Here is a 14,872-nt window from a genome sequence, read left to right as displayed (position 1 = left end):
GGCACTGGCCCGTGAGCTCGCAGCAGGTGCATCCTCCCCAGACACTTCCCTGGGGCCAAGACAAGAGCCACAGAGGCTGCCATGGGACCGTTCCCCAACCGCCAACTCAAGAAAGTTCAGGATGGTGGCAGCCAGGAAGCAGGCATGCAAAGGCCCCACCCCTGGGAGGGCACAGGAGGGTGCTGGCACAGCCCCAAGAAGGCCCCAGAACCAGCGCAAAGCTAACAGCCCAGCACGTCCACACCATGTCCTGGATCCCTGTCCTGCTGGCACTTCTGGCACACTGCATAGGTGAGAACACCCCGGAGTTCACCACCCCGGCCCCATCCCCGGCCTTCCTCTGCATGCCCCCCCCCATGCCCATATGTTTCTGTGTCCCCAGGTGGTGGCTCCCAGCCGGTGCTGAACCAGCCACCATCCATGTCCTCGTCCCTCGGAACCACAATCCACCTGCCTTGCACCTTGAGCAGGGACCACGACGTCAGCGTTTACAACATCTTCTGGTACCAGCAGAAGCCCGGCCAGCCTCCCAGATTCTTGCTGAGATATTTCTCCCACTTGGACAACCACCAGGGCTTTAAGATCTCCCCTCGCTTCTCTGGATCCAAAGATGTGGCCAAGAACACCGGGTATTTGAGCATCTCGGAGCTGCAGCCTGAGGATGAGGCTACATATTTCTGTGCTGTGGGGGCCCAGAGCTTGGAGAGGGAGAAGGAGATGAGGAGGGAAGAGAAGGAGGCTGCTGGCCCAGGGTCCCAGGCTCCCCCGGACACACTCGCCTTGAAGTGACACAGAGGCCATGTGTCCTCAGGGAGGGGCGGGTGTGGGCGAGGAGGGAAGGGCTCAAAGAAGATTTGGGGCTCACCTTCTTCTTGTCTGGCAACACTGTTTAGACCCCAACGGAGGCCAGATTGGGGCATTAAAGTCGCTTGTGTTTTGGGAAGTCGGCTTGCTGAGTCTGGTGTGCCTGGTGTCCTGAGCTGTACTGAGGAGGCCCCAGCTCTTCTGGGAAAGGTCCGAGGGAGTGGAACACACCCAAAACCCACAAAGGGTGAAGGTCCCAGGAGCCTGGCTCATCACAGTCTGCCCAAGCCCCTGCTCTGGTGGGTCACGCTGGGCACAGGGGCTGCACCTTGAAGGACATCCCTATTGAGGACAGGATGCTGTGTTGTGCAGGAGTTACAGGGTAAATCAGCTTCTGGGGAGGACAGTGGGTGCTTAGTGGTAGGTTGAGTACTACCTCGGTACTACTGACATTCGAACCCGGTTCTTTGTTGTGGGGCTGTCCCATGCGCTGTTAGATGTTGAGCCATCCCTAGCCACTACCCAGCAGATGCCAGTACTTGCGCCTTCCTGCCCCTAATTATGACAACCAAAAATGTCTCCGAGCGTTGCCAAATGTCCCCCAGATGGCAAAATTACCTTGATTAAACACCATTGATCTAAGCAAGAGAAATGCATGGATTCCTCTTCCCGAGAGAGTGGCAGCAGTTGGCAACTATTTTCTATAAAAAGCCAAATAGTAAATAATTTGGGCTTTCCAAGCCATATGATCTTTGTCCCAACTACTCAGTTCTGTCCTTATAATGTCCCAGTGGTCACAGAGAATACATATATAGATGGGCATGGCTGTGTTCCTCTTTAACTTTACTTAAAGAAACAGGGCTACACCAGATATGCCCCAGAGCTTGCTAACCTCTACTCCCGAGGAACAGTCCTCCCACTGGGGTTCAATCGAGCCATGCTGGGTCAGGCAATTAAGGTCAATCTCAATTCCTCCTGCTTGATAACTCCATGGAAACCTCTGGACCCATGGAAAAACCTGGAAGTGAGCAGCGTGACCTTGCCAATTAGCTTACTGGGTGAAGAGGAAACAGTGGGTGCTGCCTGCAGCCCTGACCTATCATGCAGCACCCTGAACCCCTGGGTGGCAGGTCAGGACATGTCCTGCAGAAAGTGGTCTCATACGTAGGTACCTAGGGTGGACATGCCTCATACTCAGAGAGGTGCCAGGCAAACAATCTGTCTTGTGATCCCAAACTTGGCTGAGAATGTCCACTTACCAAGGGGTTCCCCCCAGAGAGCTGGGCACATGTCAGTACTGGCCCTTCCCCACATGCGTAAAACAATGTTCTCAGCTCATACCATGTTCCAGGTGCTTCTACTACCTCAAATGCACTGTGTTCTTCTTCTTATACTTCTTATACTGTTCCTCATCAGTACCAGGCCTGGCCTTCCTCTTTGTCAAGTCCTTTCCTTTAGCCTGGGTCATTCCTCACCTTGACCGTCCCCACCGCTGCAGTCTATACCCTCCAATCCTCCTCTCCATTACTCCTAAATCCAGCCTTGCCTGCACTCCTCCTCTCTAACCTTTGATTGTCTCCCACCTTTGAGGTCACAAATGCAAGCCACATCTATAATTTTTAATTTTCTGTTGGCTGTATTTTTTTTAATTTTTGTAAGTCTATTTATTTATTTATTTATTTATTTATTTATTTGAGATACATAGAGAGAGAAGCAGGTTCCATGCTGGGAGCCTGACGTGGGACTCGATCCTGGTCTCCAGGATCATACCCTGGGCTGAAGGTGGCGCTAAACCGCTAATCCACCGGGGCTGCCCAGTTGTCTGTATTTTTTAAAAGGTAAGAAGAAAGAGATGAAACTATTTTTAATAGTGCAATTTATTTACGCCAATACATCCCAAATATTATCATTTCAGCATGCAACCAATATAAAAATTAGCTATGATATGTCTCAAACTCTTCTTTCATACAAAATCTTCAAACTCCAGTGTGTATTTTACACTCATGGCTCATCCCAATTTGGACCAGGCCCATTCTGAGTGATCAACAGCTGTCTATGGCTTGGGCAGGACAGTACAGATTGAAAGGATAAAATTCAGACTCCTTATCATAACATAGCCTTTGGAGTCTGGTCCAGATTTGGTCCCAAATCCCATGACTTACACACCCCTCTAAGTGTTTCTGCTGCATTAAGCCATCTACAATTGATCTGACACTTCATTCTCTTGGTTGTCTCCAACCTTTCTTCCAAGCCATTCATTTGCAGACAGGACATCCTGTCCCTTTACAGTGTCCTCCAGCCAGCTTCCCAACCCAGAGTTCCACAATAATCTCAAATCTCACTCCTTGCACAAGATTTCCCTCACCTCTTTATGAAGTTACCAGCTTCCTGCCATATGTGAACATTTTGTTTTCCTTTAGTGCCTACCACACAGATCTAAATTTACTTTGCAAGTCTCTCTCCTTTACTAATCCACAAATTCTTGGTGGGCAAGATCCGTTCTACTAGTGAATGTGTCTGATATACACAAGGTGCTGACAGACTTGAGTGAATGGATGAATGAATAATTGATTGCATGACTGAGTGAATTCTTGAGTTCCAAAGACCCTGCCATTCTAGGATCTCTGAGATGGCTGGGATCTTGTGATTCCCTAAGAAGGGAAACTAAGTCACATCAATGACTGGCAACATTCTGTCTAGCTGTCTGTGTCTCTCTCTCTTTCTCACACACACACACCTCTAATGCCTCACATGTGAGGCTGGTGATCATATACAGTACCTGGGAGTGGTGTGGGAAGGAAATGGTCAAAATAGGCCAATACAGGGAAGGCAACATTTGGGGAACTTCCTGAATCAGTAACAGAGGAGAGAGATGTCAGAGAGGGTGGGGTTCCCAGACTGTTGGGATCTGGTGCCTGGTACCGCAAAGAGCTATGGGGCCCCCCACCCCCTCAACCCACCAAGCATCTTCAGCGCTCCCAGCTGTGATACAGAACAAGAGTGTGGGGTGATGGGCACTGAGGAGGGCACCTGATGGGATGAGCACTGGGTGTTACACTATATGTTGGCAAATTGAATTTAAATAAAAATAAATAAAAATTTAAAAAAGAAAAAGAAAAAAGAAAAGAAAGGAACAAGAGCATGGGGTACTAACAATTGTGGTCTGTGTGCAGAAACACTTGACACCAATTCCAAATTTGACACAGAAATACAGGACCCAATAGGCTTGGATATGGCACCAGTGGTCCTGAAGATGGAGGCCCCAATAGTTTGACCTGAGTTAGATCCTGAGACCCTTAAAATCTGATGAAGACTCAGGGGTCTTGGGGGAATCGAGTGCACCAATCAGAGTGAAAAATGCAAGGGGCTCTTGGAGCATACAGAAGGCCAGCATGGTTTGGCAGGATGAGCTGGGGAAGGTGGCCCCACATAACAAGCAGGCATGGAATTCACATGCAGAGACCCTCTAGGACACGGGGAGTCCTTGTGTTTCATTCTAAGTTGTGAGGGTTTTTTTTTTTTAAAGATTTTATTTATTTATTCATGAGAGACAGAGAGAGAGAGGCAGAGACACAGGCAGAGGGAGAAGCAGGCTCCATGCAGGGAGCCCAACATGGGACTCGATCCCAGGTCCCCAGGATCAGGCCCTGGGCCGAAGGTGGTGCTAAACCGCTGAGCCACCCGGGTTGCCCTCTAAGTTGTGTTTTTGTTGATGTAAACACAATGTCCAAATCTGTTCATTCATTACTGGATGCAAGCTGGGGATGCCCTCATTCCTGCATTCCTCCTTCACGTTGGTAAGAAAACTTCCCCTCACCAGTGATTTAGTCCCCTGAGCAACTATGTATATGGTAAAGGCAAGATAAATGTTTCATCTTTGTTCTTTTATTTACCACCTATCAAAATAACAAGTCCGTGTGCCAGCTTCATCCAACTTTGATTTGTTAGTGTGTGATACACCCATGGGTTTAAGCACATTTGAGGGGTTTAAATCCACTGCAGTTATTAGAAGTTTTTCTGTCTTTGATCAGTACAAGCCCATTTAGATTGGTCTCCAATCAGGAACGTGTGGATGTGTCAAAAACAGTAGACTTAATTTTGTTTTCCGTATTTAAAAAATGTGGGCAAATTTTCATTCCAACTACTTCTCAAAGGGATGATGATTTAGAACACACTGAATGGAGAAATGGGTCTCATACGGATAAAGACCCCTGTGATGAGAAAAATCATTCTTTTGCTCGGGACATGATCTTAGGGTCTCGGGATGGAGCCCCACATTGTGCTCCCTGCTCAGCAAGGAGTCTGCTTCTTTCTCTCCCTCTGCCCCCCCCCATTTATGCTTACTCTCTCTCAAATAAATGAATAAATTATCTTTTAAAAAATTCAAATACACAGACTGGGAGAAACTATTTGCAAAATACATGCCTGATAAAGGGCTTGTATCTAGACTATATAAGGAAGTCTCAAAACCCATTAATAAGAAAACAATCCATTCAGTTTTAATACGAGAAAAGTTTTGAATAGATACTTCATTAAGAAGACATAGAGAGGGATCCCTGGGTGGCGCAGTGGTTTAGCGCCTGCCTTTGGCCCAGGGCGCGATCCTGGAGACCCGGGATCGAATCCCACGTCGGGCTCCCAGTGCATGGAGCCTGCTTCTCCCTCTGCCTATGTCTCTGCCTCTCTCTCTCCCTCTCTCTGTGACTATCATAAATAAATAAAAAATTAAAAAAAATTTAAAAAAATTAAAAAAAAAAGAAGACATAGAGAAGGCAAACAAATACATAAAAAGATGCTCAATATCATAAATCATTAGATAATTAAAACCACAAATTAGAGGTACCTGGCTGGCTCATTCAGTTAAGTGTCTGACTCTGGATCTCAACTTAGGTCTTGATCTCAGGATCGTGAGTTCAAGCCTCATGTTGGGTTCCCTGTAGGGTGTGGAGCCCAGTTAAAATAACACAAAACAGGGGCTCCAGGGTTGCTCAGTTGGTTAAGCATCTGCCTTCGGCTCAGGTCACGATCTCAGGATCCTGGGATGGAACCCAGCATCAGGCACCCTGCTCAGCAGGGAGTCCGCTTCTCCCTCTCCCTCTGCCCTTCCCCCCTGCTCTTGCTCTCTCTCTCTCTCTCAAATAAATAAATAAAATCTTTTTTTAATAAAATCTTTTAAAAACAAAACAGAAACCCACAAATTAAAACCACAACAAGATAACACAACACATCCATTAGAACAGCTAAAATAAAAAATCTAACAATGCGAAGTGCTTAAAAGGACGTGGAGCAACTAGAACATTCACACATTACTAAAGGCATTGCATGATGATAGTTATTTTGGAAAACAGTTTGGCAGTTTCATATAAAGTTAAACGTTACATTTACTTACCGCTCAACAAACTCGCTCTTAGGCATTTACCCAAGGGAAATGAAGACATATTTTCACACAAATGTTTATAGTGGCTTTATTCATAATCACCAAAAACTGCTAACCGAATTGTCCTCCAATTGGTGAATGGACAAACGAACTAGAACATTCATACAATGGAATAATAACTGCCACATAAAGGACTGAATGACCACTGACGCATGCAAGACATGGATTGTCGCAGTAGGGACCGTGAAAGAAGACAATTTCAAAAAGGCTACATGTTGTATGATTGCATTTACATGACCCTCTAAAAATGCAAAATTATAGGGTTTAAAAGAAAGAGAGACCAGTTGGCTGTTAGGGGTTGCAGGTGGAGGGATGGGGGTGGTGACAAAGGAGCATGATGTGTTCCTAAGGGTGATGGAACTATTCTATATTTTGATTGCAGTGGTGGCTACAAGACTGAATGCATTTGTTCAAACTCCGAACTGTACACTAAATAAGATGCATTTTCATATATCTAAATTACATCTCAGTACACCAGATGTGAAAAAAAAATTCACACAGTAAGTGCTACGTTGAGCTGCCCTAGTAATAATACCACATCTGGAACAATTTAGGGCTGCCGCTTGATTAAGTTTACCACCATTGTCAGCCCTGATCTAAGTAGAATTTTCAGGGACCAGATGAGTGATATAAAAGATGGGGATCACTGCATCTACTTCAAGTTTTGGGGGTGGGAATCCATTCTGCCATTCTACTTAGGGCGCCATATTAGTTTTTGTTGTTGTTGTTATTGTTATTTGTTTTGAGAAAGATTTTATTTTTATTTGTTTATTTGAGAGACAGAGAGAGACAGAGAGCAGGGGGAAGGTAAATGGAGAGGGAGAGGCAGAGAATCTCAAATGGTCTCTGCACCAAGTCCAGAGCCCTACACCGGGCTCAACCCCACAACCCCAACATCACGACCCAAGCCGGAACCAAGAGTCAGACACCCAACTGACTGAGCCACCTGGGTGACTCCATATTGGCTTTTGATGACCTATAGTGGCTTTGTGAGGGTGGGGCATGATTTGAGGAGCTTGCATTTGGCCTTTTCCATCATAATGTCTCCTACTCCACAGGTCATGAGTGAACATGAGGATTCTACTAGCCAAGTATGTCCATATCAACTATATGTCTAGAAACAGGAAATGATCACCAGCCAGTTTTGCAGATCCACTGGACACAGTGTGAAACTGACACTGGGGAGGAATCTGTTAATCACCAATCCTCTGTATTGTAGTTTCCTGCAAATAAATAGGATGGCATTTTGTTGACCTGCCTTCCGTGTCACCTCAGAAGTTGTGTCAACAGCCCTCAAAAGTGTCTGGATATTCCCATTTCCTGGTGCAGTTATTTGGGTAAATAATGGGAGGATCCTCTTGGGGAAGGATTTATGAAATATTGCAAGGTCCTCCCTCAGGTACACCTAGTTTTCCTATTGATTTGTTCTGGATCTGGGAACAGCTTATATCTCAAAACTGGGAAGGGTTCGCGACTCTCCATTGGTATGGCTGGATCATTGGTGTGGCTCATCCACCTGCGATCATTAGTCAAGCCATATGTGACTGCCCCTACATCTGACACGTAGGTGCACCATGGCCTATTAATCATTTCCACATGTCCCTGTGGACCAGAGTCTCTTTGTTGCCATTTCAACCTTTCTTCCTGTGTCAGTTTGAATCTTCTGAGAATTAAACACCAAATGGAATTAGATATGCATAAGAGGTTTTAGAGCAAATAGCTGTAAGGGGAAAGGAGTGGGAATCAGTGGGGACAGCCTTCAGATCATACTACTGGTCTGAGACCTAGGAAAGGAGAAAGAGAAAGAAGGATTGGTAAGAAAGGTCTCAAGTTGAAGTTCTAGGAAAATCTCATCCACAGGGATGGAGAGTCCACAAGCAAAAGTTGCCCATTAGGGGTGTCCATGTGGGTAGGAGTGGTCCATCACTTGTAACCCAGTCAGTAAAGCCATGGGAGCAGCTGGATGAAGCAACTGAGGGCGGTCATTTAATTGTCTTCTCTCAGCCCTCCTGCCAGGTGCTCTGGAAGGAAGTTCAAGAGGGGCACTCGCATGAGGCCACCACACTGCCTTCATGGGAAGTACCTCCACCTGGTCTCTGTGGCTTCGTGCTGCCACTGGGACTCCTGCCATACTCATTCATATAGACTCGTCCAATTCCATGCAGCATCCCCATCATGAGCGCCTGCCTGTGGAGGATACATAGCCACCACTGAGCGTCTCCAGAGGGGCAGCGCCTTCCATTAGCTTCATTTCATGAAGGGACTGTCATCTGAGCCACCTGGAAAATAGTCCACTGGTGTTTCTCTAGTCCTTTGTACTAAATCCATTGTAGCATGAACACTTCTTTCTCACCATTTTGACTCTGTTCCAGCATCCCCATCTTTTTGACACTGGGATCCCATTTATCCAAATATCAGATACTATCCCATCAGGACCAACTCTAAGTTGGTCTGAATCATGGGGGGACTGCACCAGGATTGATAAATTCTCCCCATCCAGCCTTTTATCCTCTTCTTGATCCAACACCTCAAGACACGTCTAGGCATGACTGCCTAGGTCTTTTTAGTTATCCTTCCTGTCATCCAGAGACAATAGCCATTAGTCAGGCCACTTTGATACTTAAAATTGGTTATTAGTCCAAAAGAAATGATGGGATCTGGGACATTTCTTGAGTAAGGCATGCATAATCCTGAACCAGCCTTTGGGTGTGGTCTCTGCAATGTCTCCAGGTGAAGCTGGAAGCTCCAGACCTATAGGAAGGAAGAAGCCCCTTGGCCCAGAGTTTTAGGGAATCGGAGTTATAAGTTCTCAAGTGCATTCAGCTAGACATGCCCATGCCAAGTCGCAGGTCCCATGCCTTCCCTGTCACAGCCTGACTTTGGAGTCAGAGATACCGGGGTTGTAGTATCTGTCGCCTTGTTTTTCCATTACACTCCAGCCACAGATCTTGGTCTTCCCTCTGGCCACAGGTTACAAAGTTCTCTAAGCACTGCCATAGAAGCCATCTGGCTCCCACATCTGTTGGCTGTCCTGTGCCCACCATTTTCTCCTAGTGCTCTGCTGGCATTTAGCAACAACTAACCCACCCCACAGTTTTACAATGACCATTTCTTCCCTATTCCTGAAATGTTGGAGATATTACATTAGTCAATGCAACCCTTTCCATCTGAACCCTTTCCATCTGAACCTTGCATTAGTCAGTGCAACCCTTACCACATGTGAGGGTCTTGTTTGATAAATATCTTACTACTTGGGGAACCCAGCCTTAGGGTCCCTAATAAGGTCCTTACATCTATTTGGCTGGTGACCTATTCAATTCTGTATTCTCTGAAGATGGGCTTCCTATGATGACCTATCACAGGACCAGCTACTTAGGGTTTTGCAGGAATCAGATCCTGAATCAAGTGCAAGTAGTTTACTTAGAAGGCGATCCTACAAAACGTAGACAAGGAAGAAAAGGATGGCAGGAAAACTAGTTACCACTCTTGGGCAATGGGAGTTTGACCTCACTGGGGAGATCTGGGAAACTTTCTAGAACACACGCCTCAGAATATCACTGTGGAAGGGGAAGAGAGCTGAGGTGTCTGTGTATCAACTCTCATTGGTCATTGGATGAGAGCTGCTCCTGGGAGGAGCTAATTTCTTGCACCCCTGTCCTCCCCTGTACACTGGCCCAGAGGGTGCTGGTGGCCAGAGGTACCTGGGTGATAGCAACTAAAAGTCAAACAGAAATGCAAGTGTTGAGGGGATACAAGCAGGTCCCTGATGGGATCCACTACAGTATCCAGAGGCTGAATGAAGGTACTAGCAGTGGAAACCAAGGGGAATATGTTAATTTGAAAGATGTAAGGAGATGAAAGTCCTGATGTGTAGACTGAGGGTCCTGGTCTAGGTGCGTGTCAGTCAGGGTTGACTAGAGAAGCAGAATCACTGTGAGGCATGCAGAACAAGGGATTATTATGACACCTTATGCTATGGTGTGAGCCAGTGGAGCCACCTTTGCAGGCTACTGCCTCTCTTCTCGTGTTGAGCCTGTGCTCGCTCTAGGTCATCTAGATCTTCAGGTTGGGAAGGAAAGCCAGCTGTGGACCCCAACACGGACAACCGGACACTCATCTCCTCGCCCACATTAACCTTGGTGCTGGCAGTGACCAATGGAAACTGCTGGCAGGGGGACAGATTCACAGCATCACATTCAACTTCCAGGTCTTACATAAATGTTCCCCGCGAAAGGAGAAAAAATGAGTGGGAAATATCAGAAAGGGAGACAGAACAGGAGAGACTCCTAACTCTGGGAAATGAACAAGGGATGGTGGAAAGGGAGGTGGGTGGGGGGTGGGGGTGACTGGGTGATGGGCACTGAGAGGGGCACTTGATGGGATGAGCACTGGGTGTTATGCTCTATGTTGGCAAATTGAACTCCGATAAAAAAAAATAATAAAATTAAAAATTAAAAAAAAGGGCAGCCCCGGTGGCGCAGCAGTTTAGTGCCGCCTGCAGCCCGGGGCGTGATCCTGGAGACCCTGGATCGAGTCCCACATCGGGCTCTCTGCATGGAGCCTGCTTCTCCCTCTGCCTGTGTCTCTGCCTCTCATTCTCTCTCTGTGCCTCTATGAATAAATAAATAAAATCTTAAAAAAAAATTTAAAAAATAAAATAAAATTTTGTTTAACCTTAAAAAAAAAAAAATGTTCCCCGCGCTTCACCCTAGCCAGGCCATACAGGGAAGAGAATCCTGTTAATGTGGTTTACCTGAGCTCAAAACAGTACAAAGCCACCAAAGGGACTGAGGAGGAGAAAGCTGCTCTAGAGAAACCTGATAATGCATTTATTTTGGTTAATGGTTCTTAAGATCATGGAGCATAGACGCAAGTCAACAGAAATGGGAAAATAACACGGCAAAGAATGTGAACACTGCCCACAGTGATGGTCTGGTTTGTTTGCACTTAGGTGGTGGCCACAGCTGAAGGGCGAGGAGGGGGGGGCAGCAGAGGAGCCCCCTTCAAACTCAGCGCTGATCTGCGAGCCTGGGATGGTTGGGGCTTGTTTTCCCCAAGACGGGGCAGGCAGGAAGCAGCTGCTGGGGCAGTCAGTGTCCAAGTTCAGGTGCAGCAGACTTTGCCACGGAGTCCCCATCAGTGAGCCTGAAGCCGTCCCCGGAGCGTGCGGACAACCTGGGACAAGCCTACTGCGCCCCCTGCTGGCCACAGTTCAAATTTCATTATTTTCCCCAGGGGTTTCTTAGATGCAAGACCCCAGCATAGACGCAGGGAGGAAAGACAGTGATTAGAGTCCTGGAGCCTCCTACGCTGCTCTGGGAGACGGGATGGCCAACATGGATTTCTAGGAGCCTAACGTTCCCATCTTTTCTTTCTTGGCTGCTTTGTCCAGTTACATAACCCTTCCTAAGTCTAGGTTTAGTAATGCTCTAACTTGGGGCGCCTGGCTGGCTCAGTCGGTGGAGCCTGTGGCTCTTGATGTTGGGTCCCGAGTTCAAGCCCCACAGTGGTGTAGAGCTAACTTAATAAAAAAAAATTAACGCACTTTTTTTCTGTTTTGCTTTGCTTCTAGCTATTTAATATATCTGAAATATATCTTTGCATACAGAGAAGATAGGTAGTTGTATTTTTTTCTTAATGTAGCAAGTTCTGGTAAGGCTTAAAAACAAAAGATTTAAATACATGTTTAGATTGTGCTTCAAATTTCACTTTTTAAGGGATTGGTGAGTCTTTCCGGCTCTTATTTGTTCAGACAACAAGCAAATACATCATTGATGTTCAATCTAATGTGCGCCTCTCATCGGCTCAGGTAAATAATACTTAAATCTCCAAGTTATTTTTGCTTTTAAGAAGAGTAGACTGTATTAGCTTCTTAGAGTTTAATTAAATGGCAAAACATTACCACAGCAAAGGGAAAGTCATCTATGTATCTATAATCCAGAAGATTGTACATCCAGAAAAATATAAATACCCCCTAATAAATGGAATCTTGAATTTCATTTAATATTTGAAATATCATCCCACTTCTTTTTGGATGCACTTCATACATCAAAATGTATTTTTAATTGAGACCTAATTGACATATAACACTCATTTTAGGTGTGGAATATGATTATATGTACCTATTGCAAAATAATTACCACTCTAAGTTTGGTTAACTACCATCACCACACATAGTTACAGTTCTTTTGCTTGTGATGAGAACTTTTAAGATCTACTCTCTTAACTTTCAAATATATATAATACACTATTGTTAACTAGAGTTCCCATGTTGTATGTTACATCCCCAGGATTTCTTACTCTTATGACTGGAAGTTTGTACCTTTTGACCACCTTCATCCATCTTGGCCAGCCCCCACCCCTTTATTTTCCCTTAATGGATGGACAAGAACTTTATTTCTTCATTTAACAAACATTGAGGGGGTGTCAGCCGATAGGCACATCCAGCACTGGGGACACAGTAAGCAGTACTTCTTCCCTCGGGAATCTCACATTTTGGTGGAAGGAGACAAAATCTGAACAACTAAGCAAATACCTCAACCATAAGGTTGGGACAGAAGGTTGTGGGAGTGCTGTCCTGGTCAGGGGCAGGACAGGCCTTTCTGGGGGTGACACCTTAGCGGTAGCTGCTGGGGGGGAGGGTGTGAGCCAGGCAAGCAAGGGGTCGACCAAACCCGGCAGTGGGGGCATCCGGTGCAGGTGATCTCGGGTAGAAGGGCACTCTGGATGTTCTGTGAATGTTCTCCGGACAGCCAGATCAGGAGTACTGGGAATGGGAGGAACGAAGTGCCCGAGGGGCAGGCTGAAGGCTCAGAAGCCATTTTAAAGATTTTGGCCTTTTCCCTGAATGAATGGGAAGGTTGCCACAAGGGAATTTGATTTGGTTGGTTTTATTTTTAACGCTCAAATTCCATTTCTTTTTAAAATTGAGATTGTGGGATGCCTGGGTGCTCAGCATCTGAGCATCTGGCTTCGGCTCAGGGTGTGATCCCAAGTCTGGGGATCAAGTCCCACATTGGGCTCCTGTAAGGAGCCCACTTCTCCCCCTGCCTGTCTCAGTCTCTCTCTCTCTCTCTGTATCTCTCATGAATGAATAAATAAATCTTTAAAAAATAAAATAGAGATTGTGCTTCGGTTGAAGGTACTACCTATATGAATCAGGTGGTTGTCAAACCTAGGAGAGAACCTCTGGGGTGCAAGAAAGGGCAGGCATCAGACAGAGGGGTCGGCACAACCTGAGATACCTCCCTACACAACATGCATGTGTCAGGCTTGTGTGTTCTAGTGGTTTCTGATATAAATATTTTTAAGAGCTTTGCTCAGCCTCTGTATCTTGGAGAAATCTTACTTCCCACCGTAACACAGATGTCTTTTTCTAAGGCTTTCCCTTGGGTATTGTGTTTTGGGTTATTTACAAGTCAAACCAAGGCTTGGCCATGGTTGACCTCTATTCAGGGCCTCTGGGTAGGCAGTAAGCTGGCGTCTCATCTTCCCAGTAGTGCTGGGAGGGCCGGGAGTGACGGCCTAGGGCTTGGTCTGCTGACTAGGGCTGGTCTTGCTGACTCTACCCTGGTCACTGTGGGTCCCCTAGAGCCACTCCTCTGACCCCAGGCAGCCTCTGGGGGAGTCAGCTCAAGCTCGGCCTGAAAGAGCTGTCTCAGGGCCACCACAGGTGAGGATTAAAGGGAGCACAGACCCCTACAGAGTTGAGCAAGTCAAGGCAGGAGCTCAGAAAGGCTCCTTCAAGGGAGTGGAGGGTGCAGTGGTGAGGCACAGGACAGGACAAAGGAAAGGCCTGCACCTTGGTTTGGTCTGCTTATCTTAAGCTTCTGGAAACAATGCCTGGCATTCACATTTTGAGTGAATAAGTGACCATCACTTCAAACTGTAGCACTCATCCAAAACAACCAGCCCCACTTCCCAGGGGCTGACCTTCTGGCTGGACACACAGGAGCCTAGTGAGCAACTACGGCTCCAGCTCCTGGGGCTGAGACATCTGGGCCATCCCCTGAGTCTCTCCTCTTCTTATCTTCCATGTCATCATCTTCACATGCTCAGCCTGATGCCCCAGCCCTCCTTCCTTCCTGTCTCTTGGAAATACCCCCAGATCCTTCTCCCTCCCCTCTTAATATTAAATTATATTCTCTGTGTGCCTCAACTCAGCCATAAAATTTGTTTATGGTGGATTTTCATATGTACAGGTGGAAAATTTAGATAGTGAAATTATAGATCTTCTTTTATACTTTACAATTATTAATGGAAAATTGCATCCAGACGAAATTTTATCCCATCCCTGACTCTTATGTTCTTCTTGACCTTGACCTTTATATTACTCAGTATTCTCCAGAAAAACAAAACCAATAGGAGATAGAGACGGTTGGATAGACAGACAGAGCAATATCTAGAGATTTATTATAAGGTATTGGCTCATATGATCATGGAGGCTGAGAAGTCCTACCATCTGCTATCTGCAGGCTGGAAGCCCCACAGACTGGTCGTGTAGTTCGAAGGCCCAAGAGCTGGATTGGGTGGGAGGGGGATGGTGTAGATTCTAGTCCAAATCTGAAGGCTTGGGGACTAGGAGCACCCAGGGCAGAGGAAGATCAATGTCCCAGCTCAAGCAGGCATGAT

The 14,872-nt window shown here is 46.3% G+C and overlaps 1 protein-coding gene across 1 annotated transcript; it reads left to right on the top strand.

Moving 5' to 3' along the window:
* Window positions 1-245: 245 nt before the first annotated feature.
* VPREB1 (V-set pre-B cell surrogate light chain 1) lies at window positions 246-789 on the top strand. The gene is made up of 2 exons (XM_025982716.2): window positions 246-291; window positions 383-789. Exons 1-2 carry the CDS (start codon window positions 246-248, stop codon window positions 787-789), a joined length of 453 nt encoding a protein of 150 aa, XP_025838501.2.
* The last annotated feature ends 14,083 nt before the right edge of the window (window positions 790-14,872 follow it).

Source organism: Vulpes vulpes, chromosome 10, assembly GCF_048418805.1.
Source record: "Vulpes vulpes isolate BD-2025 chromosome 10, VulVul3, whole genome shotgun sequence".
NCBI lineage: Eukaryota > Metazoa > Chordata > Mammalia > Carnivora > Canidae > Vulpes > Vulpes vulpes.
Note: the sequence above shows the minus strand (reverse complement) of the source record. Positions and strands in the feature narration are given on the sequence as shown.

Coding starts and splice junctions, on each gene's coding strand:
- VPREB1 (XM_025982716.2), top strand. CDS start 246: ATGTCCTGGATCCCTGTCCTGCTGGCACTTCTGGCACACTGCATAG. Junction 292..382: donor ACTTCTGGCACACTGCATAG/GTGAGAACACCC, acceptor CTGTGTCCCCAG/GTGGTGGCTCCCAGCCGGTG.